Raw genomic sequence first — 24686 nt, 5'->3', positions numbered from 1 at the left:
GAAAGAAATAAACATTTATATAAAGATGAAGCCAATAGGGAGCTGATAATAATGGAAAAATGTTGAGCATCTGGAGGAAGGAATGGAAGTAGGTGGTATGGAATGGAGATATTGGGAAAGAGAGGGACAAATTAAAACATATTTAGCCTTACAGGAAGTTGGCAAAGACAATTTTGCTTGGAGATCTGAAAAGGATATGGGAACATAATCGATTACTAGCTGAGAGATCCAAATCAGTCCCTTGAGTCTCCATGTTTTACAATATATGGTACGATTTTTAATGCGTAATAAGTTATTACGCCAAATGGGCTGTTGATTTAACAAGGAAGAAGAAGGATATGAAGAAGGAAGAAGGAGAGCTATTATTAGTAAACGCAAGGGATTCTTTAAATTCAAATGGGGATGTTAAATATTTTTCTATATTCAACCAAAAAGGAGGATGAATACATTGATCATCAGAGAGCCAACGAGAAGATTGTTTTAAAGAGAAGGCATAATGATATGATTTAAAGTCAGGAAATGTAAGGCCTCCAGAAGACTTATCAGCCTTCAGAGCCAATAGGGCAATTCGAGGAGACTTGTTCTTCCAATGGAATTTAGTTAAGATAGAGTCAATTTTCCTAAAGTAGATTGCAGGGATATGCACTGGAATCATAGAAAAAAGAAAAGGAATCTAAAGGAGAGAGCATCATCTTGACGGAGTCTAAAGGTCTCCACCAAGAGAGAAAATTAGGGTGCCATCAATCAATAGAGTCAGAAAGAGTCTTAATAATATGATCAAAATTTTACTTTAATGTGTCTGGGATATTTGAAGAGAACCACAAGCCTAGATATTTTATCCCAGAGATTTGCCAAGAAAAGCCTGTTTGTATGAAGTATTTTTTAAGACAAAGTATATTTAAAGGAAGAACCTCACATTTGTCTGAATTGCGACGATAACCAGATAGTTGAGAGAAAATGTCAACTTGAGAAAAAAAAGCGGGAATGGAGGAAGATGGATTAGAACAATATAAAAGAATATCATCCGCATAAACGGATAATTTTACATGAGATGTATCGAGTTGGAAACCTGTAATCTTAGCATCTAACCTTAAAAAGGGTTCTAATGCTATTATAAATAAAAGAGGATATAGGGGGCAGCCTTGACATACTCCTCTATAGAGTGGAAAGTAGTCTCAAGTTTTGCAACTAACAAATATAGAAGCTCTGGGACCTGTCTATAGCATAGAAATAAGAGATAATAGTTTAGGAGGAAACCCTATCCATTTTAGTGCCTGGAACATGCATTTCCAACCAATCCTTTCAAATGCCTTTTCTGCTTCTAGTGCTATAGCAGCAATGGGGTAATTACGAGAGGATGCTTTAGTAAGAAAGTTAATACAGACTTTGGATTTGTTAGATGAAAGATGATCTTTTACAAAACCTGATTGCTCCGGGCCAATGAGGTTAGGCAAAATAGGATCAATGCAAAGAGCCAGGACTTTTGCAAAGATCTTATAATCCAGATTAACTAAAGAAATTGGCCGATAATTTTTGCAGAGAGAAGGATCTTTATTCTCTTTAGGTATAAAACATATCATGGCCTCTTGAAAGATTCCAGATGATGAGCCAGTAGTAATAAATGCATTGTAAAGTGATACAAGCTGAGGGAGTAGGAGATTTGCAAAATGAGCATAAAATTAAATGGTAAATCCATCCGGACCCAGAGCTTTCCCTCTTTTCAGTACCGAGATTGTGTGGGTAATTTTGGATAGAGTGATATCTGTTTGTCAAGAAGAGAAATCCGTATCTTAAGGTGAAGGGGGTTCAATAGATTAAAAATAAGCAGACAGATCATTTAAATTTGGTTGCTGTTCAGGAGTATATACATTTTTATAAAAAGAAACAAATTCACTCAAAATATCTTTATCTTTAAAGAGAGATGTACCTGCATCATTCCTTATAGATTCTATTTTAGCCCGTTCACGTTGTATTTTTTTAATGATTCGCAAACAATTTCCCCATCTTATTTTGGCCTCCATAGTAATGAGCACTACATTTTAAAAGATAAGAGGATGCAGCTTCAGCTGATATTTTATTAAAAGTGAATTTTGCTTCGATAAGGTTCTTTAATGTGGATTCAGAATTTGAGTGGTAATAGGCGTATTCAAGTTGTTTGATCTGGGCAAGCAATTGGGAGTTTTTAGTTTCAAAAGCTTTTTTTCTTTTGTGAAACTAAATTTTTAATAAAGCCTCTGGCAGCAGCTTTAAAAGAATCCCAAATCATTACAGGAGAAGAGTTTGGGGTAGAGTTAAAGGAAAAGAATTCAGAGGTAAAGGAGGTGAATTGGCTTGTGAAAGTAGGATCAGATAATAACACATTATTAAAACGCCATCTACCTGCAGGAGGGAAAAAGGTATTATTCAAAGTAAAAAAAAAACTGGAGCGTGATCTGATATTAAAATAGAGCCAATTTTAGAATGGGAAACTTGTTGAGATAAGGATTTACTAAAAAAGAGGTAATCTATACGGGATTGTGAGTGATGAAGTGGGGAGTAAAAACTATATTCTCAAATATTAGGGTTGCAAAGGCTCCATTTATCAACTAAGGCTTTGCGGCGTACAGAGGAAATAAATTGTGAATGCATCTTTGTGTTAGAGAATTTAACAGAAGAATTTCTGTCTAATAAGGGATCAAAACCCTGATTGCAGTCACCACCAAGCATAATATACTCAAAAGCAGTTTATCAGATATATAACTCCAAAAAGTATTAACAACATGGACTGGTGCATATACATTAAAAAGAACTAGAGGTACTTGATTTATAAGCATTTTGACAATTACCCAATGACCTTCTGAATCAAATTGATGGTGGACAACTGAAATCTGATATTTCTTATGACACAAGACAGAGACTCCATTTTTCTTACCTACAGTAGTGGAAGAAAATACATTGCCTACCTAACTTCGTTTCAATTTAGATGCTACACTATCAGATAAATGTGTCTCTTGAATTATGGTAATATCAGCATTTAATCTAGCTAGATGAGTTATTGCCTGTTGTCTTTTAATTGGGTTAATTACTCCTTTAACATTCCATGTTACAACTCTAAAATTAAACAATCAAATTGAATGTGAACAATTATTATGTAAACAATGTAAGAATTAGAAATATTGCTGGGAGAAGGAACAAGATTAGATAGGAAGAGATTGAGAAAGATATTCAGAAATGAGAAGTGAGAGGGGAGATGTTTAAGAAAGTTATTGTAAGGTATATACAATTGGGAAGAAAAAAGGATGAAAGAGAGGAACAGGAAAGGGAAGAAAAATAGTAAAGGAAGAGGATAAGGAAAGATGGGGAGCATAACAAAAAACCATAACGGGAAACAAATCAAATATAACAAAGGACATACCACATGAAAACAATAAGAGCAGGGAGGGAAAGGCCACATGGGAAAGGCAGCACACCGGATGGAAGACTCCGGGAGGGAAGACGGACGGGGAATATCCTCCAGGAATCGCAAAGGAAATATAAATCGAAGGACCACCAAATCGTATCTAATTAAAGAGAGAAGGAAAAATGTTAACTGAAAATATTATGACTGAACAAATACAACATGGAGGAAAATAAAAACACTTAACAGTAAATTGTTTGAAATGGTCAACAATCATTATGGCCGAGGAATGTCCATGGATTTATCTCTAAATGTGTTAAAAAAAATGCTGATGTAGAGCTGGGTCTTCATAGTTTGTTGTTTTGTTGTTATAAGTCACCTTGAACAAACATGGATGAAATAAGCCATATCTAGCATTCAGAAACCGAAGAGCAGGTCTCATGTCAAGGAACTTCTTTCGCCGGTCCGCAGTTACCTTAGCATAGTCCTGAGCAAAGTAAAGATTCAAACCATTCCAGGAGATTTTTCCTTTTTGTTTAGCAGTATGGAGGACTTTCAGCAGGTTTGTATATTCTAAAAAAATCAAGATAACTCCTCTATGAGGATGAGGAAGACGCGGAGGAAAATCGAGGACCTTGACCCAGGCAGTGAGCACGTTGAATATTCAAAGGAGAATGTTCAGGAAAACCAAGTAAAGTTGGCAAAAAGGTTTAAAAAAATACCAGTGGATCTGAACCTTCGAGTCCCTCAGCAAGGCCATAAATGCATAAATGATTACGCCTATTGCGATTTTCCACATTTTCAAATTGCAATTTAAGCTGTTGTATTTCTCTGTACATGCTTGGGACTTGATCAGTGTTTGCCTGAACAGTCAACTCGTTGTTCCAAGTCCTCAACCTTTTGTTCCGTATGCAACCAATTATCCTCAAGACTCTGGAGCCAAGAGTTAGTTTCTGCCATGTACGGTTTGAGTGAACGGATTTCTTCTATTAAAAGTTCCATGGATACTGAGGAAGAAGGATTCGTTTGCGGAGGAGAATTCACCTTTAATCGATTGCCAGAGGGAGTTGATACAGAGGGTATCTTAGAACTTGGCTTAGAATTTGAACGAGGCATATTAGGAGATACACTATTTGCTGTAACTGAGTCATGGGCTGCTTCCTCCATATTTTCTTGTAGAATGCTAAAGGGGTTGTGATTTTCTAATGTCATATAAACAGACTGCTGAATATGATTGCGATTAAAACGAGACATTGCCATCCAAACTCAAGTAGAAGAGATAATGAGTAAACTGTCAATGTCAAAAGTAGACAGCTGTGTAATTACAACCCACAATAAAGAAAAAGTGAGGGAATATTAGAGGCCAAGTGCTATAAGGTATTCACTTCAGTCATGCATATCATCTAAATGCCAGGCAAAGGCAGGAAAAACAAGTATCAAAAGAGTAAAATGGCCAAAAACTGTGATAATATTAGACGAAATGAAGTTAAAGCAGCTGCTGAGAAGAAAATCACCTCAGGAATGCAGGTGGGTAACAGGAGGAGCGGATGAAAGAACACAATGCTGGCCGCAGCTTTTTATCAAGCTGCTTAAAAATGTGGAAAAATGCTTGTAGCGCACCCCATCTAGCCACGAACAGCACCAGAGAGGCAGGGGACATTCCGAAACATAATTCTGCTTTCGGGTGGTCTGTAAGTCGTGAAATTGAGCCTGGAAGGAATTCAACATCCTACGCTGTCACGGAGCTCCCGCGGGTCACGGCCATTTCCTTCGGCGCTCAAGCCACGTCCTCCTAAATTATTTATTTTACTCAATAAAGAAAGGCTTACCTTTAATCTTTTTTCTATTTCTTTATGCATTAACAGGAATTGCTGCACTGCATCCACTCCTTAACTTAAATTGCTCTCTTTTTTAAATGTAACCCCCACTACTATTTTCTTTTCATTTTTAACTGTCACCCTCCCCATACCATATACTTTACCCTTCTGAAACTATTTTAAGCCCTATAATTTATTTGTTTTGTTACTTATTTTTGAATGTTTTTGTTGTCCCAATTTATTACTGTGAGATTTTTGTATCCAGAAGTAATTTCACAGAGAAAAGGGCACATCACCTTTAACACATATTCTTGGATGTATTGGGGAGAAGGAGGGCATCCACAATTTAAAAGATTATTTAATTCGTGGATGATAGATTTCGTCTCCTTGCTGGCAATAAATGAACCTTCATAATCCAAAAGACTGGCTGTGGAGGAAGCTTTGCTCTAAATAATCTGTCCACCTGCTCTCCTAAAAAACCTCTAACTGCGAAAGAGTCTTGGCACCCCATTGCCTGCCTGGCTACTCTGGTCCCTTCTACAACCGCAACAAAGTCATACAGTATCTAAAAGTGAAAAAGAGTACCATCAAGCTCTGTTCAGCTGTAATTCATAAGAGTACGCACATGTGAAATTGTGCGCGTGAATACTTTAAGGAAGGTTATTTCAAAAATATTAACTTGTGAAGGCTGAGGTATTCTAGCAAACTTTCTGCAGCCTTCCTCAGTTTTCTTGCATAGTGCTCGAGTCCAACACAATACACAAGTGAGAAAACTCGCTAGCTTTAAGGGACTCGTATATAAAGATAACACATTTCTATTGTACTAATTAGTGCAATGTCTCGAGCTCTGTGCAGGAAAGCTGAGGCTGTGTTAATTTAGAAACGATTTCAACTTGCTACTGGGATTATAGTCTAAATTTAAACAAATGTCATTCTAGAAGTAAATCAGATGTATGGGTTAGGCCAGGTATTTGAAACTATGGTTGGATAGATGCACAGCTTTTTTGTTTTTAGAGTTTTGAATATTCTTTAACAATAGTTTGTGGTGGTTTAATGGTGCTCAGCAAGGTGGCGTCGAGGGCCCAACGACGTGAAAGTCAAAGAAAGTTGGTACCAACAATTAACCGGGATGGCTATGGGCAATTCAGCTGCGCCCGTGTACGCAAATATCTTTATGCAATGGTATGAAACCCAACACATACTCAAGAAGACATCATGGACAGACCATTTGAAAATGTTAATCCGATACATTGATGATTACTTCATCATTTGGACGGACACGAAAGAGACATTAAGGACCGAACTCACTAAATTCAACGCAATTGACCAACGCATCCAATTAACTTGGGATATTTCAGATAGGTCGGTTAACTTTCTAGATGTAAATGTAACAGTAACTCCACATGGACTCAGCACGGACCTTTATGTCAAACCTACCGACAGGAACAATATGTTATTACACTCAAGTCACCATGAACCAAACTTGATAAGGAATCTACCTTACTCTCAGATGGCTAGACCTAAAAGGATTATCTCCGACACAACCACTCTGAAACACAGACTTACAGAGATGACCAACAAATTCACAAACAGAGGTTATCCCAAATCCTTAATTGAAGAAACCAAACACAGGATTGAAAACATGGATAGAGCTAAACTTCTAACTCAAACAACAAAAACGGAACAATCACGGATAGTGATGGTGTCAAAATACTCTACTACCAGTACTAAATTCAAACAAATCATCATGAAACACTGGACAATCCTTAACATGGAACCTGATTTCAGAAATTCATTCAGCCAATCCCCGTTATTTGCCTACACCAGAGCAAAGAACCTGGGAGAGATTCTGCAACAAAAACCCAAGGAAGCTGCAACATACACTGGTACAAAACCTTGCCTCAATTGCGGCAACTGTAATAACATAATAAAAGGGAATATCATTCACCATCCAAGACAAGGTAACCCTATTAAACTTAAGGTGAACGCCACCTGCGACAGCAGCAACTTGATATATGGCATAAAATGTCCCTGCGGGATGATGTACATTGGTAAAACTGAACGACGCATCAAAGTGCGCCTTACGGAACATAAGTCCAACATCCGACTTAAAAACGTAAAATCGGCTCTATCAGCGCATTTCGTTGAAACTCAACATAATGTCTCCCAAATCAAATTTATCATCCTTGAGACTGTAACCAAACAAGAAGGGAGAGACAACAACAAATACCTCTTAATGAGAGAGAACCACTGGATACAGAAGTTATCAACCCAAAAACCGATGGGTTTAAATGAAAGAATTGAACTGTCGTGCTATCTTTAATCTAATTGTTCCCCACACCAACCTTGTTGTTATTGTGAACGCTCCTGTTACCTAGATCACACACACCCTTGATTTCTAATCATGTTTCAGACTATACAACCCTAGCTACTACACCAACACACTGTGCCTTGTATCCATCACCTTCCGAGTTCGATCCTGCACCCCTTACATTATTTTTTACCGTTTTTATGAACCTCCACGTTGGTACTGCGTTATTACCAATTTTCCCCACAATCTTATAGATTCGGCACCCCCAAATCATTGCTAATATTTGAATGTCCAATAGAATTTTTGAACCCCCAGCCCCGTCGTGACGACCGACATCCCGTTGCCTTAGTCTTTTTTTTATGTCATTCTGACGCGATATATCACATGACACCCTCCTTTCGAAATATTCAGACGCGGCAAACCATCACGGATGCCGGCGTTCCGTGAGACGTAATCCGGACCAGGAAGACTTCACTAAACCCGACCTCCAGGTCAGTTTACACCCCCACCCAGCCCCCTAGTCCCGAGTGCGTTATCTCGCACCCGAATTTCACGCGCTAATTCCTCTGCTTCTGCACGATTTTTTTAGATCCCAGACCATCTGTTTGCGAGAGGCAAGTAAGTGACACGCCTCCCAGTTTTTTCACTTATGCATGCAAACACCACGTATCACCCGTCCACACGCACAACATCAGCATGTATACGACGTATTTTACCCATGAGATTGAACACTTAACATTATGATGGATTATATGCATTACATGCAACGTATGTATTGTTTTTGATGGACACAGCGATTACTGAAACTAACATTTATTTACATCATTATTTGTAGTGTGATTTCCCTGATGAAGGGCATGTTATCTAATGCCCGAAATGCATTGGACACGTTTGAAATACAGTGCCTGATTCATATATGATTGATAATGATTCTGAAGATATAACTATGACACAACTATGAACTGAATTTTGAAAAAAAACAAATTTAAAAAGGAAGAACATTGAATGAAAGTCACTGTTTGATCTAATGACGACCACATGTGTGCCAACGAAGGGATGAAACTAGAGATTCTCTAGCCTCACGTTTTCAAAATTAGGCCAGGTATTATCATGTTTTAGAGATGGATGGATGGATGGGTGGGTGTATGTATGTATGTATGTATGTATGTCTGTATGTATGGATGGATGGACGGGTGGCTGTGTATATGGATAGGTAGATGGATCAGCAGACACATATGTTGTTGTATAGACTATTGTATGGACAAACAAATAGACCAACAGGTAGATTGACTTATATACAGTTGGTGATGTTTCCAGAGAGAGATACATTAATGGAGGAGCTATAGAGATATTTGCATTTATTTATTGGTTTGCCTTCTTGGAAATTAGTCTAGATCTTAGATCATTCAGGAAAAAAGTGCTGCAAACGTTAGTTTAGGAATGGTACCTTTATATTTCTCCATGCTGCTTGCCTGCTTCCAGCAAATGTAGTAAAAACATGGGTGGCAAGCACAAAGCCACCTATTGGCATGGGTCTTAAACCTCCACCATATGTTACAAAGCATTTCCCTCTTGCTCCTTAGGTGCCTCAACCATGACAAAGCCTTGGCCTTTTTAAGTAGCGTCATTTTGACCAAATTTCACACAACAACTTTTTATTTATTGCCAGCGTTACCCTGGGAATTTGGCAATTAATCAGTTGAAGCCCTTAGACGTTCTTCTTGTAGCATGCATGCACTTGCTTTAGTTTCCTAACCTACAACACATTTTCTTCTATTTGGCTAGTGGCTTTTCCAAAGATTCGCCTGGCAGGTGGAAGTGGCCTGTGTGAAGGTCGTGTGGAGGTCAACGCTGAAGGAGCCTGGAATACTGCCTGCCATGAAGGCTGGACAAAGGCAAATGCTGATGTAATTTGCAGACAACAAGGCTGCGGGAATGCCATTATGCCGGATGCTACATTTCTTAGTGAAGGCCCACTTCCTACGGCCCTCCTGGCTGGTGTGTCCTGCAAGGGGACTGAGGCCTCCATATGGGAATGTCGGCAAAGTGCAGCAAAACAAACTACCTGCGGCCAATTAAACAAAGTCCAAGTTATATGTTCAGGTATGTTCTACGAATACTGCAGATGAAAGCCCATTGACACCATTTGCCTATAATTGGCATATGCTTTCAGTTGGTAAAAAATATGGAGAGCTTTAAGTAATTCTATTGTGAAAGTTATGAAATTTACCTGCTGTTAGCATATATATTTGTGTAAGAAAATAATTTTGCTGCAAAAATGATTTCATGGTAGATATCTCTAGGAAACAAAATCTATGGAGAAATTCTCTCACTTTAATTATTTTTTGCTGATATTCAGACTATTGCTAGTTGACTTTCCATGTTTAAAAAAAAAGTGTCTGGAGTGTCTCCAGTGAGTGCAACAGTAGGGAAAGTGTTGGATAGCGTATGGGTTAAATTTAATACCCCAACTCCAGTGAATGTAACAGTGTTAAAAATGTAGGATAGAGTAGGGGTTAAATTAACATACTTATTAATTAAATAATTTTTGAAAAATAAATAACATATTAAAAATTAATTAACTAAGAAATTATTAATAAATATCAATACAATGAAATTATTATTTAGTTAAATAAAATTAAATTACTTCCCATCATATTCGTCCATAAACACACAACCCGCTACACATAAAAATTAACATAATCAATTTAATTATCAATTAATAAAATTAATTACCAATTAATACTAAATTAACAATGAATTAATTAACAAAAAATAATACTTTTCAAATAAAATAATTATAATTATTATAATTCTAAATTAATCAATTATTAAAAATGTATTGCCAGTGAATAATGAATTAACAATTAATTAATTATCAATAACAATAAATAAATAAATGTTAATTAACTTATGATAATAAAATTACTTCCCATCGTATTACCCTATAAACCCACAACCAGCTACACATAAAACTTAACATACTTAATTATATTATCAATCAATCAATTAATACAAATTAATTATCAATTAAAAAGTAATTATCAATAAATTAACAATAACAATGAATACAAATAATACATTAATTATAATTAATATGACGATAAATTAATCAATGAATACAAATGTATTACCAATTATTAATTTATGAACAATGAATTAATTGTCAATAACAATAAATAAAAACATGATAATTATTTATATTAAATTACTTCCAACCCTATACCCTCATAAACCCACAATCCGCTCTGATACTAAAACACAAAATGTACTAACAAAATATTACTAATTTATAAACATTTAATACATATATTTAAAAATAATAAAAATACATTACAAAAAATGTTCAACATACATATAAAGTACAGACTAAAATACATAACACTAATATAAATATCAATATTATTAACAACAACATTTTTGCTAACGATATTACTTTCTTCGATATTATTAAATTTGATATTACTTACCTTAAGGTCGATATTCTGGTTAATGATATTCTTGGCATGGATATTCTGCCCCTATGAGATAAAAAACTATATCACTGTATGTCGACATAAAAAAATCGATATTTTGACTGCTCACCACCAGAAAGAGCAAAACATCCCAAATGTTAGTATTTGCCATTTCACTGACCAATTGCAGCTTATTACGATATTCAATCCATCCAGTGGATAGATGTGTTTATTTAAAGATTTTGCCATTAAAATACATTCGGTACAAAATGGGGTGGTGATGGACGGAGCATCTGAATCAATCAAACACTCACACCCAGTCAAAAGATCTGGGTTTAATCCATCACCGTTCTTCAGCCCACTCTGCCACCCCAGTTCAGACATGGCTATATGCAAATCAGTCTGACCCTGTGCCTCATGGGAACAGTCCAGCCCGAACTGCCAAGCCATGTCTTCCCTGGACCGGAAACATGCTTAAGAGGACCGGTTTCTGGCATTCCAGCCGTCTTCAGCCCGGCTTGCTTGAATCCAGTGGGAAAGTGAGCAAGGGACTCATGTCTGTGCATACCCTGCCACACTTATGGCGGCCAAAAGCGGTACAAAAGGGGGTGGTGATGGACGGAGCTTCTGAATCAATCAAACACTCACACCCAGTCAAAAGATCTGGGTTTAATCCATCACCGTTCTTTAGCCCACTCTGCCACCCCAGTTCCGACATGGCTATATGCAAATCAGTCTGACCCTGTGCCTCATGGGAACAGTCAGGCCCGAACTGCCAAGCCATGTCTTCCCTGGACCGGAAACAAGCTTCCGAGGACCGGTTTCTGGCATTCCATCCGTCTTCAGCCCGGCTTGCTTGAATCCAGTGGCAAAGTGAGCAAGGGACTCACGTCTGAGCATACCCTGCCACACTTATAGCGGCCAAAAGCGGTACAAAAGGGGGTGGTGGTGGACGGAGCATCTGAATCAATCAAACGCTCACACCCAGTTAAAAGATCTGGGTTTAATCCATCACCGTTCTTTAGCCCACTCTGCCACCCCAGTTCAGACATGGCTATATGCAAATTAGTCTGACCCTGTGCTTCATGGGAACAGTCCAGCCCGAACTGCCAAGCCATGTCTTCCCTGGACCGGAAACAAGCTTCCGAGGACCGGTTTCTGGCATTCCAGCCGTCTTCAGTCCGGCTTGCTTGAATCCAGTGGTAAAGTGAGCAAGGGACTCACGTCTGAGCATACCCTGCCACACTTATGGCGGCCAAAAGTGGTACAAAAGGGGGTGGTGATGGACGGAGCATCTGAATCAATCAAACACTCACACCCAGTCAAAAGATCTGGGTTTAATCCATCACCGTTCTTTAGCCCACTCTGCCACCCCAGTTCAGACATGGCTATATGCAAATCAGTCTGACCCTGTGCCTCATGGGAACAGTCCAGCCCGAACTGCCAAGCCATGTCTTCCCTGGGCCAGAAACAAGCTTCTGAGGACCGGTTTCTGGCATTCCAGATGTCTTCAGCCCGGCTTGCTTGAATCCAGTGACAAAGTGAGCAAGGGACTCACGTCTGAGCATATCCTGCCACACTTATGGTGGCCAAAAGCGGTACAAACGGGGGTGGTGATGGACGGAGCATCTGAATCAATCAAACACTCACACCCAGTCAAAAGATCTGGGTTTAATCCCTCACCATTCTTTAGCCCACTCTGCCACCCCAGTTCAGACATGGCTATATACAAATCAGTCTGACCCTGTGCCTCATGGGAACAGTCCAGCCCGAACTGCCAAGCCCTGTCTTCCCTGGACCGGAAACAAGCATCCGAGGACCGGTTTCTGGCATTCCAGCCGTCTTCAGCCCGGCTTGCTTGAATCGAGTGGCAAAGTGAGCAAGGGACTCACGTCTAAGCATACCCTGCCACACTTATGGCGGCCAAAAGCGGTACAAAAGGGGGTGGTGATGGACGGAGCATCTGAATCAATCAAACACTCACACCCAGTCAAAAGATCTGGGTTTATTCCATCGCCGTTCTATAGCCCACTGTGCCACCCCAGTTCAGACATGGCTATATGCAAATCAATCTGACCCTGTGCCTCATGGGAACAGTCCAGCCCAAACTGCCAAGCCATGTCTTCCCTGGACCGGAAACAAGCTTCCGAGGACCGGTTTCTGGCATTCCAGCCGTCTTCAGCCCGGCTTGCTTGAATCCAGTGGCAAAGTGAGCAAGGGACTCACGTCTGAGCATACCCTGCCACACTTATGGCGGCCAAAAGCGGTACAAAAGGGGATGGTGATGGAAGGAGCATCTGAATCAATCAAACACTCACACCCAGTCAAAAGATCTGGGTTTAATCCATCATCGTTCTTTAGCCCACTCTGCCACCCCAGTTCAGACATGGCTATATGCAAATCAGTCTGACCCTGTGCCTCATGGGAACAGTCCAGCCCGAACTGCCAAGCCATGTCTTCCCTGGACCGGAAACAAGCTTCCGAGGACTGGTTTCTGGCATTCCAGCCGTCTTCAGCCCGGCTTGCTTGAATCCAGTGGCAAAGTGAGCAAGAGTTTCACGTCTAAGCATACCCTGCCACACGTATGGTGGCCAAAGGCGGTACAAAAGGGGGTGGTGATGGACGGAGCATCTGAATCAAGCAAACACTCACACCCAGTCAAAAGATCTGGGTTTAATCCATCACCGTTCTTTAGCCTACTCTGCCACCCCAGGTCAGACATGGCTATATGCAAATCAGTCTGACCATGTGCCTCATGGGAACAATCCAGCCCGAACTGCCAAGCCATGTCTTCCCTGGACCGGAAACAAGCTTCCGAGGACCGGTTTCTGGCATTCCAGCCGTCTTCAGCCCGGCTTGCTTGAATCCAGTGGCAAAGTGAGCAAGGGACTCACGTCTGAGCATACCCTGCCACACTTATGGCGGCCAAAAGCGGTACAAAAGGGGATGGTGATGGAAGGAGCATCTGAATCAATCAAACACTCACACCCAGTCAAAAGATCTGGGTTTAATCCATAACTGTTCTTTAGCCCACTCTGCCACCCCAGTTCAGACATGGCTATATGCAAATCAGTCTGACCCTGTGCCTCATGGGAACAGTCCAGCCCGAACTGCCATACATTCACCAAAAGGGATTTCTCTCCTATCACAGAATGTCCCAAGTGCACTTAAAAGTGGAATCACAAGCCATTTATCTACGAGCCATGCATATTTTATCATCAGCACTTTTCCTCTCCTTTTCAGCAAGAGCAACTTAAACATGAATAGCAAAATTTCCTGGTTTGCAAATGTTTTCTCCATAATCATATCTCTGCCATATTTTCCACATAATACATCATCTCCTGCATAATCTGACGATTTTAACTAAACAAATTGTTTGTAGCTCAAGCAAATCAAAAGTTACCAAAAAATGTAATTTGTGTTGCTTACAGTTGGAGGGCCCCTTGCAAAGGTTGACTGGTCACATTTCTCACAACTGCATTTGTATGTTACACAAGTATTAATGAGGCAAAACCTATGCAGAAACTGTTAGTATGTGTAAAAATTTCAAAATAATAAAGTATCAGAAAATGGACCGCATTATGCTGCAGTTTCATTGTAATCTTTTAAATGTATTGCCAACAGATCAGGGGAGTCTATTCTAAAGTTTGTGGATCGAGTTCCCAGTGCAATTTTAATCCATATTACCAAGCCCCTCGATGTTCTCTCTCCCTGCGTGGGAATTGCATTCTTATAAAAGGTTTTATACCCCCAACTTATATGGTGGTGTCAATAGCCATGTCTCTTGGAAAAGACAGATATCAAATCTGCCTATATAGCCATACAATCAGGATCTTCAAGCTTTCCTTTTAGGCCCGCTATGTTCCAAGATACTATAGCTATACTTTCTTGACCTATCGCAATAGTTTTAGTTGTTTGGATATTAGGATCTGTGATTGAATACACACCCTCGCATCTTGAAGTCCCCTCCAGCTTTTATGAGTCATTTTGTTCATTAACAACACTCTTAGTCTCTATAGCCTTTTGTAATGGATCCCCCTGATCATTGTTCGCTAGATGAGCGTCAGTATCTGATAACATTACTTGGCTCATGTTTAGAGGATCGATGGTCAATGCTATATTTTTTCCTCCGTCTATGTTGCCAGGGTTTTCCAGGATGCCATTAAAACAATTGGGAACATGGGAATGAGTTGTAGAAAGAACATGTACTGCCTGTGTGATGGTGGTATTTCTAGACCTGGTGGTTGTTAATAGAAGTTTAGGCCGTTAGACAATTGTGTCGGGATATTCAATAGCAATGCTCTTGGTAAGGTTGTTGTCTAGAAAGCTAGTTAGCTGGTTCTTAACCCTTTTCTCTTTAAAATCACTCACACATTCCGGGGGGAGAGCCTGCTTGGTCGAAAGTCAATCAACCTCTTCCAAGCCCGAAATCTATTTGCTAGGGGCGTATTGAAGATGTGGGGATGCAATGGAGGGGCACCTTGTCCTATCAGTGGCTGTGTCTGATGCCAGTCGTTGTGTCTATGTCTAGGATCTTCCCTGCTGTCATAGGTGGATACAGAGGTTTAAAAATCGGGGAGCGGGAAAAGTCTGATACCTCTAGTGTCAGAGTCTGTGTGGAATGTTCGGGAATTTGTTCCAATCCATTTTGCGTAGTAGGCGAATATGTAACAGTGCTTATTTGTCCAAGGTCCGGGGTTAGTGATAGTCTACGTTCAGTAAGTTCTATCTCAGTGGCCACCACTCCTATGGCTCTTTGGACCATCCTGTCTATATGTCTGTGGTAGGGGGGGGGGGGGGGGGTGCAAGCCGTGGAGGCACGTGGCAAAACCCATTTGTGGTGTGCTTCCCCATTCCTAGCTAGATTTACTAAATTCTTTATGAGGATCCCTTGGGTTACTCTTGTTTCCAATGGCAGGATTATTATATGCCTCATTAGTTTTAGTACCAGGGTAAAAGGGGAGGAAAATCCAGAATAAAGGTAAAACACAGAGGCAACTAGCGATTACCAATCTGATTGCATTTACTGATTGTCCCGGCGGCAGCCTCACTGTGGCAGATGATGGCTCAGCCTTGCTGTATTTCCTGTGACTCTGTGTGGGTTTCACAAAATGCGGCCGCGTAGAAAAGTACAGTCCAGGGTGCTTGGGGGGAAAAGGCCAACAGAAAGGGCCTACCCCAGCCTCGACCGGTCTAGCACGGGCGCAGACAGGCCTGCAGTGCTGGCGGCAGCAGAACGCTGAACCGCTAGGGAGGCTGGGGATGTAGTTCTCCCGGCTCCGGGTCTCCTGGTCTCCTCTCCTTGCCCCTAAATAGGGCCGCCGGCAGCAGTGGCACTACAAGTCAAGGCTGGTCTTTGTGGTCCCCCCTGGACCAGGAAACAGGCAGCAGCAACAACTGGCAAGCTGCGGGAACCCGCGGCTGGCGATAAAGCACCTCCTGGCGCGGTTTGCCAGCTCTAATGGCCGAGCGCCACGAAGAGGCAAGGTGAGCTGGTCTTTGTGGTCCCCCCTAGACCAGGAAACAGGCAGCAGCAACAATCGGCTAGAAGCGAAGTGGATTTGACCACTATGTAATTCGTTGGGATTCAGAAAAGATCAAGAGGCGCTAAGGGTACTGATAACAAGTACCCTACCACATGTCATATTTCCGCTATCAAAGATATTTGTTTATAGTGGGTCTAATAAGGAAGAGAATGGGGCTAAAGTTGTGATATAACAATAACCAAGATATCTGCAACCGTGAAACTTACCTCTGACTGTATGAATAATTAGACATTACTCCATGTATATTTTTAAAAGGTTTTATTGAATGAAATTGTTTTACTGCAATTCCCAATTTTATTGAAATTATGTAACATTTGGCTGAAACATTTCAGATTATTTTATGGACATATTTTACAATGAAATCTTTTATGGCCTTTGGCCGAAATAAAGAATGTATAACAATGCTGCAGTTTTTTTTGCTGCATAATTTAGTCAACACTGCAACATAACTTGGTCCACTATTGCTCGATAATTCCAGTGGCCCGAAAGCAGGCAACACATGTTAAATGTGCTTGTGCATGAAGCAGAGATAACTTAGGGGGCCATTAGGATGGGACCGACCGCCTTTGGTGCGGCGGTCACGCACCAATGATTAGGATGCCACCGCCACCGTGGCGTCCTCCATTCCCAACATTGTGGTGGACCACAATGCTGGGAATGCACTGCGTGCACTGTCATGCACAAGGTGACAGACACCGCGAGGTGCCTGCCACAATGTCCATGACAATGCAGGGGGGTGCCATAGGTACCCCCCATGTGCAACCCCCACCCCCCAGATTCCCTGGTGGCCCGAAATGGGCCCTTGTAAGAGAACTCGATCATGCCTTTCCTTGACGGCAACTCCGCCACGGAAAGGCATGTTTCCGCCCCCATACTAACATGGCTGGCAGTGTCTAGTAGACACTGCCACCATATTAAACCCTTTTTCGCGCGGTTGACAAGTCCACCGGGCGGAAAAGCGGTGGAGGGTCTTCCCGGCCACCGCAGTACCCCCGCTATACTAATGTGGTGGGGGTAAATGGATGGTGGGTGGGGAAAGATGTAGGGCGGATCGCCACCGCCATGCGGGCAGTGGCGACCCACCCTACGTCCTAATGACCCCCTAAGTTTGGTGTGCATGCAAATCCTGCATTGCCCATCCCTGGTGAGTTGCACTACTACTGCTGACACAACTCCAATGTAGGTATCAATATTTGAGGCAGGCTGGCCTCACAGGTACTGTGACCTCAGTGTAGGGTGTGCTGCTACGTAGGCCTGCCTGCAAAACTGGAGGTGAACTTCAGTAAGGATTATGGTAGACAGGCCTTCAAGGTTAACTCACACTTGCCACCACTAGGGTCCACCTGCTCCAAGGTCTATTGGGCCCTTCTAAGGTCTAGCATGGGAATGTGCTCCCTCAGGAGAGTGGTCTGGGGATTGTTCATGAAGGCTGAGTCACTTTGCCACCACTCTGTCTAGCTTTATTTAATTATTTATTTATTTTTCGTATTTTGATCCTTTTTTTCATACCTGTCCCGAGGCTGCATTTTGGTATAAAAAAATTTCAGAAAAAGACAACATTTCCAAATATTTAGAAACTGAGAAACTAAAGCAGCAGAAAGGGTCTGATGCATCACCGACACATGATGATCAGCCACCTCCTGATGTTTTAGATTACAGTGATGATGAAAAAGAAGGAGAAGCTAAGAAGCAACAGGAGGCAAACCAGGAAGGAAGAAAGACGGTAAAGACTGAATAGGATAAAAACAGAAATTCTGAAATGAATGAAAAGAAAAATCCTCAACAGTGCCCTCCTTCACAAGCAGTACGCAGCAGTCCTGGTTTCTCACAGAAGATGTTTATTAATAAAGCACAAAATGAATTTATACAGCAGAGCAGTTGATATTCCTCACCCCACTACAGTAGTTCGAAACTGGCATGTTCAAGAGATGTTCCTTCAAACAATTGGAACCAGAGGTCCAATATCTGCCCACCACATTATTGGCAAGGATTTGCTGTTCAGGCAAGACAAAATCATTTACGCAACCAGGTGTATTACCCAGTCTGTAAAACAATGTGGCAAAGTTCTCTCCCACCTATAAATACAAACATGAGTTGTCCACAGGATAAAGTGCCACATTTTTATAGCCAACTATACTCAGTGCCTTCACCGCCTCACCCTCCACCACCTTTATTCCCAATATCTGCAACAGAAAGCTCTTATCAACAATGCCACTGCCACCAATTCTCAGCAATTCCTCCACCAACTCACCTACTTTTACACACACACACATTAATTCCCATCACTTCCATCAACCTTACCACTTCCATCTACTTCCACTTCCCACTCATCTAACCCTTCATATTCATCTATGCCACTCTTATTTTCAATAATGCCTCCACCACTATCTCCACCTCAGTCCCCATATTTGCAGCGTCCTCCATTCTCAGCTATGCTTTTACTGCCTCCACCACCTCCTCCTTCAGGTGATTTAATTAATCTCCTCCATGTTAGTCCTAATGGAGCCTTTCCTCCGACAAGTATGAGTTAATTGCCACTCCCAAAGAAATTGGTTTGTGTGATCTGCAGCTTTCTTTTTAGCCCAGTTATTGTTTCCCTCCTATTCAATATAATCATTTATAGGTCAAAAAATAAATACATATTTTTTAAAGCTGTGAACACTATGGGGCCCATTAGGATGACTAAGTCCGCCCGCCATCCTATCGGATTATGGGACCGCCCGCCATAAGGGCGGGGGTTCCGTGGGGCGGTATTAGGATGCGCCTGCCACTGTGCTCTCAGCACCGCCCGTCACAATGCTAAAGATGCATGAATGCATTTGCATAAACAAAGCGGCAGGCACTGCGCAGTTCCAGACGCTTTGTTTATGCAAATGCAGGGGGGTACCACAAGTACCCCCCATGTGCACCACCCCTTGCCTTCACCATGGGGGCCCGCAGGGGGCCCCCAAAGTAAAGACCGCATTGCTTTCAGTGGGGGCATTACCGCCACGGAAAGGCATCTGATTGTGGCCATCCTAATATGGCTGGCGGTGTTAACCCTTTTCCGCCCCGGTCACAAGGCGACCGGGGCGGAAACGCGGCGGTCGGTGTTTAAGTCTGCAGCGGTCCCCCCGCCATTGTAATATGGCGGGGGGAAATGGGTGGCGGCGGTCACGGATGTCGGGCGGATCGCCACCGCCTGCATGGCGGTGGCGATCCGCCCGACATCCTAATGGGCCCCTATATTTTCTAAATATTTGTCATCAGTTATTCATTTTTGGGCATAGGCAGTGAAAGATATTAGAGGTGACCTGTAAAATAAGTGTTTTAAAATATTTGGGCCTGATTCACAAATATAAACTTAGACCAAAAGTCTAAGTTTAGACCTGAAGTCTGAGTTTAGACCTAAAGTCTATCTTTACTACTAGTACAGTTAGACTATTGGTCTAAACTTAGACCAAAAATCTAACTTTAGTTGTAATAAAGTTAGACTTTTGGTCTAAGTTATACTTCAGGTCTAAACTTTGACTTTTGGTCTAAATTTACCTTTGTGAATCAGGCCCAATGTTTCCATTATTTTGGCCAGTGCCATCCTCATTTGTTGGATATGCCCTGTACCCTGTACCCTGTCTCTAATAAAAACATGTCCTCCTTATTTAGATATTGGTCGAAAATTCAGGCCTCGGGACACCAATTATAAGGCTGTTCAGATGCAGCTATTCTGCTACTTATTGTCGGAATTCATGTCCTTTGTAGAAGCTTGCCATATTTGTTACCTGATTGCAATATACTTGGTTGATGAGACAGGGCAACGATGGAGCCCATCATTCTAATTATCCTTTCCTTGCCTTAGAGGGTCAATTAAGGTTGCACCAAACCCCACGACCCCCTTCCTGCACACATGCAGCTTGGAAGCTATTCCGATGATATTCTTTCACAATACAAATAATAAAAAAACTGGTTTCCAGAGAGAGATCATTGAAGCTCCCTGAATCCCACGGAGTGGAAACACAGGTCCAATCACAACTGCACCAGTCCCTAGCATTGCCTTGTGTGGGGAACTAGGAAGAGCAGATTTGCTCCTTGGCTAGGATCTGTGAAGCATATTTCCCTCCCTATAAGAAATGTATTTTTAAATTCCTGCAGGGTAAGGAATCTTTTGTCATGATGTAGCTGCTTTACATACAACTTGCGAGTAGAACTGTTTTTTTGCTCAACTGAACCTTCACTTTACAAGGTAGTTTGAAAATTGTCTGAAGTTGTTGTTTTTTTCTTACTAAGCTGAATGGAAGTTTCCATGACAGTAATTAAGTAACACCAATTTTGAAATGAGTTGGGAAATGCCAATTTTAACTTGCATTACATTTTGGAAATTTACCAAATAGAAATAGGTTTGTACTTGAATATGTGTTCATTCTGCCACCATTGTGGCTCACTGCACCATCAGGATTCAAGCAAGCCGGGCCGAAGACGGCTGAAATGCCAGAAACCGGTCCCGGGAAGCTTGTTTCCTTTCCAGTATAAGAATTGGCTTGGTAGTTTGGTCTGTCCTGTTCCCATGATGCACTGGGCCAGGGACAGACTAATTTGCATGTAGCCAGGTTCTGAGCTGGGATGGCGCATTGAGCTAAAAAACGGTGATGGATCAAGCCCTGATCTTTGGACTGGGTAGGAGTGTTCTGCTTAATTCAGATACTCTGTCCATCACCACCCCCTTTTCTGAATCGTTTTGTCCACCATAAGCGTGGAAGGGTATACTCAGATGTGAGTCCCTTGCTCACTGCACCATCAGGATTCAAGCAAGCCGGGCCGAAGATGGCTGAAATGCCAGAAACCAGTCCCCGGAAGCTTGTTTCCTTTCCAGTATAAGAATTGGCTTGGTAATTTGGTCTGCCCTGTTCGCATGATGCACTGGGCCAGGGACTGACTAATTTGCATGTAGCCAGGTTCTGAGCTGGGATGGTGCAGTGAGCTAAAAAACGGTGATGGATCAAGCCCTGATATTTGGACTGGGTAGGAGTGTTCTGCTTAATTCAGATACTCTGTCCATCATCACCCCCTTTTCTGAATCGTTTTGTCCACCATAAGCGTGGAAGGGTATACTCAGATGTGAGTCCCTTGCTCACTGCAACATCAGGATTCAAGCAAGCCGGGCCGAAGACGGCTGAAATGCCAGAAACCGGTCCCCGGAAGCTTGTTTCCTTTCCAGTATAAGAATTGGCTTGGTAGTTTGGTCTGCCCTGTTCCCATGATGCACTGGGCCAGGGACAGACTAATTTGCATGTAGCCATGTTCTGAGCTGGGATGGTGCAGTGAGCTAAAAAACGGTGATGGATCAAGCCCTGATCTTTGGACTGGGTAGGAGTGTTCTGCTTAATTCAGATACTCTGTCCATCACCACCCCCTTTTCTGAATCGTTTTGTCCACCATAAGCGTGGAAGGGTATACTCAGATATGAGTCCCTTGCTCACTGCACCATCAGGATTCAAGCAAGCCGGGCCGAAGGTGGCTGAAATGCCAGAAACCGGTCCCCGGAAGCTTGTTTCCTTTCCAGTATAAGAATTGGCTTGGTAGTTTGGTCTGCCCTGTTCCCATGATGCACTGGACCAGGGACAGACTAATTTGCATGTAGCCAGGTTCTGAGCTGGGATGGTGCAGTGAGCTAAAAAATGGTGATGGATCAAGCCCTGATCTTTGGACTGGGTAGGAGTGTTCTGCTTAATTCAGATACTCTGTCCATCACCACCCCCTTTTCTGAACCATTGTGGTTCAGCTTTGTCAGGGATGTATTACGTATCTGAATATTTTTTTAAATAAATCCATATCTTCGGCAACAAAAAGAAGACATTGCCAGCAAAGGTGTTTCATATTTTTGGTATCCATTTCACAGGGAAATGAATGAAGAAAAGGAGGAAAGGAGGTGGAGCTCGTTTCTAGAAGTCACTGTTTTCAGCAAGTGAGGAGAAGCAAGACAGAGACAGAAAGAGATGGAATAAGAGGTAGGGGTTGGGGGGGAGCTGGCAGCAGCAGAGCAGGAGAAGTGGATACTGTCCATGTCTTCTCTGAGGAAGAAGGAAGAGACAGAGTCATCTTCCTTCTCTGCCCCCCCCTTCCCTGAACAGCCATGAACGGCCAAGCCTTATCCATGGGCCTTGGTTATTTCTGCCATCTGGGGACGCATTTTTAAAATGAAAAAGTAGGGGAACGTTTCTTTTAAATTTAAAAGGTAGGGTCATGCCACTGCGTTGGGGGCATTTATATAACCACTGGAAAGTAAATTTGTGAATAGAGCACACAACAAGAAGCAGAAGCTTGCAGCCACTACAGCCCAGAAAAATATGCATCTCAAGACACTGCTTGCTGCCAGCAAGAGGAAAAGTACATCAGCACATGCCTTCCCACAAATTACAAATTGTAAGGCGCCACCAACTGACTACATGAAAAGCGAGCATCTAATGCTGCTCAAACTCGCCCCTCTGGCTGATGACTCACAGCCATTGTATTTACAATACTCACGTTTTGGTCGATTATGATTTGGACTAATATCACTTGCAGGCACAGAATATACAGAACTATTTTATAACATGTTTTTTTTATTGACCCTTTGCCCTTCGTATTGTATAGCACACGATTGACATTAGGCAATGTTTTCACTCAATAACAAAAGATTAAGTAAAACATAGAAGGACGCTTACATATTAGCTCATCCCAAGCTGTCCGTAGAGAATGAATTTGCAAAGGCCAGCTTGTAAATGCTTTGTTTTGACTAACCATTTTATGAAAAACTGCGTTCTGCTTACTCTTGATATGTAGCTTATGCCCTGTGTTTTTGTCTCTTTTCACAGGGATTGAACCGTTCCTTACAGTTCCGCCAACAGGTAACTAAACACTCCTGCTTTGGAAAGTAATATTGAAATCAAAGATAGAATGTAAACATTATTAAACGTATATATATATATATATATATATATATATATATATATATATATATATATATATATATATATATATATATATATATATATATATATATCCACCACCAGTCCTGCCCTCTTAATAAAGAAACAGGTCCGACACATGCACTAGGACCAATCCAGGAAACTTTATTGGCACCATCAAGAAGACACTGGTAAGTAACACGTGGCAGACGCGTTTCGGTGTTTTGCCTTAATCATTGCCATTTTAGTGTTCTCTGCTATACTTAGCATTGGGGGTCCAAGCTGATAGTCACACTCCAATTGGAGCCTGGTTTAATCCAGTTCTCGAGGCATCACTCTTTTACCACCTCCCTTGTAGTCCTCGCAATGCTTGATGGTCTTTGTGGTCCCCACACCACTGTGCCGATTTAAAACATCCGCCAACAGAGTTTTTTGTGGAAATTCTCAGACTTAGATCACATGTCGAGTCCGGGCATTGAATTTACCCCAGATATTCCACCAGCTCACGAATTCAACCACATACTGCTGCAGGATATCTTCCATGGCGTCAATCGTCTCCCGGATTTAGTCCCAGTCCAGCACAGATTGTGCTGCTTTCTCCCCGATACCAAAATTCAATCCTGGGCGGGGGGGCGCCACTGTGTGCATTCAGCACGCAACACCACAAAATGATGCCGGCATCAGTGGAGCACCAGACCGAGAGGCGTGCCGGATATGCAGCGCCAACAGCTGCTTAACATCCACCACCAGTCCTGCCCTCTTAATAAAGAAACAGGTCCGACACATGCACTAGGACCAATCCAGGAAACTTTATTGGCACCATCAAGAAGACACTGGTAAGTAACACGTGGCAGAAGCATTTCGGCGTTTTGCCTTAATCATTGCCATTTTAGTGTTCTCTGCTATACCTAGCATTGGGGGTCCAAGCTGATAGTCACACTCCCATTGGAGCCTGGTTTAATCCAGTTCTCGAGGCATCACTCTTTTACCACCTCCCTTGTAGTCCTCGCAATGCTTGATGGTCTTTGTGGTCCCCACACCACTGTGTCGATTTAAAACATCCGCCAATGTATATATGTATATGTATATGTATATGTATATATATATATATATATATATATATATATATATATATATATATATATATATATATATATATATATATATATATATATATATATATATATATATATATATATGTATATATATATATATATATATATATATATATATATGTGTATATATATATATATATATATAT

General features: G+C 41.6%; 1 protein-coding gene across 1 annotated transcript in view; it reads left to right on the top strand.

Moving 5' to 3' along the window:
* LOC147712250 (scavenger receptor cysteine-rich domain-containing protein DMBT1-like) overlaps positions 1 to 24686 on the top strand; it is a 426380-nt gene that overhangs the window by 232815 nt on the left and 168879 nt on the right. The window contains exons 6-7 of the mRNA XM_086922980.1: positions 9290 to 9607; positions 23333 to 23365. Coding sequence (XP_086779106.1) covers positions 9290 to 9607; positions 23333 to 23365 — 351 coding nt within the window. The remainder of the gene's footprint in view (positions 1 to 9289; positions 9608 to 23332; positions 23366 to 24686) is intronic.

Source organism: Lissotriton vulgaris, chromosome 5, assembly GCF_964263255.1.
Source record: "Lissotriton vulgaris chromosome 5, aLisVul1.2, whole genome shotgun sequence".
Taxonomy (NCBI): domain Eukaryota; kingdom Metazoa; phylum Chordata; class Amphibia; order Caudata; family Salamandridae; genus Lissotriton; species Lissotriton vulgaris.
Note: the sequence above shows the minus strand (reverse complement) of the source record. Positions and strands in the feature narration are given on the sequence as shown.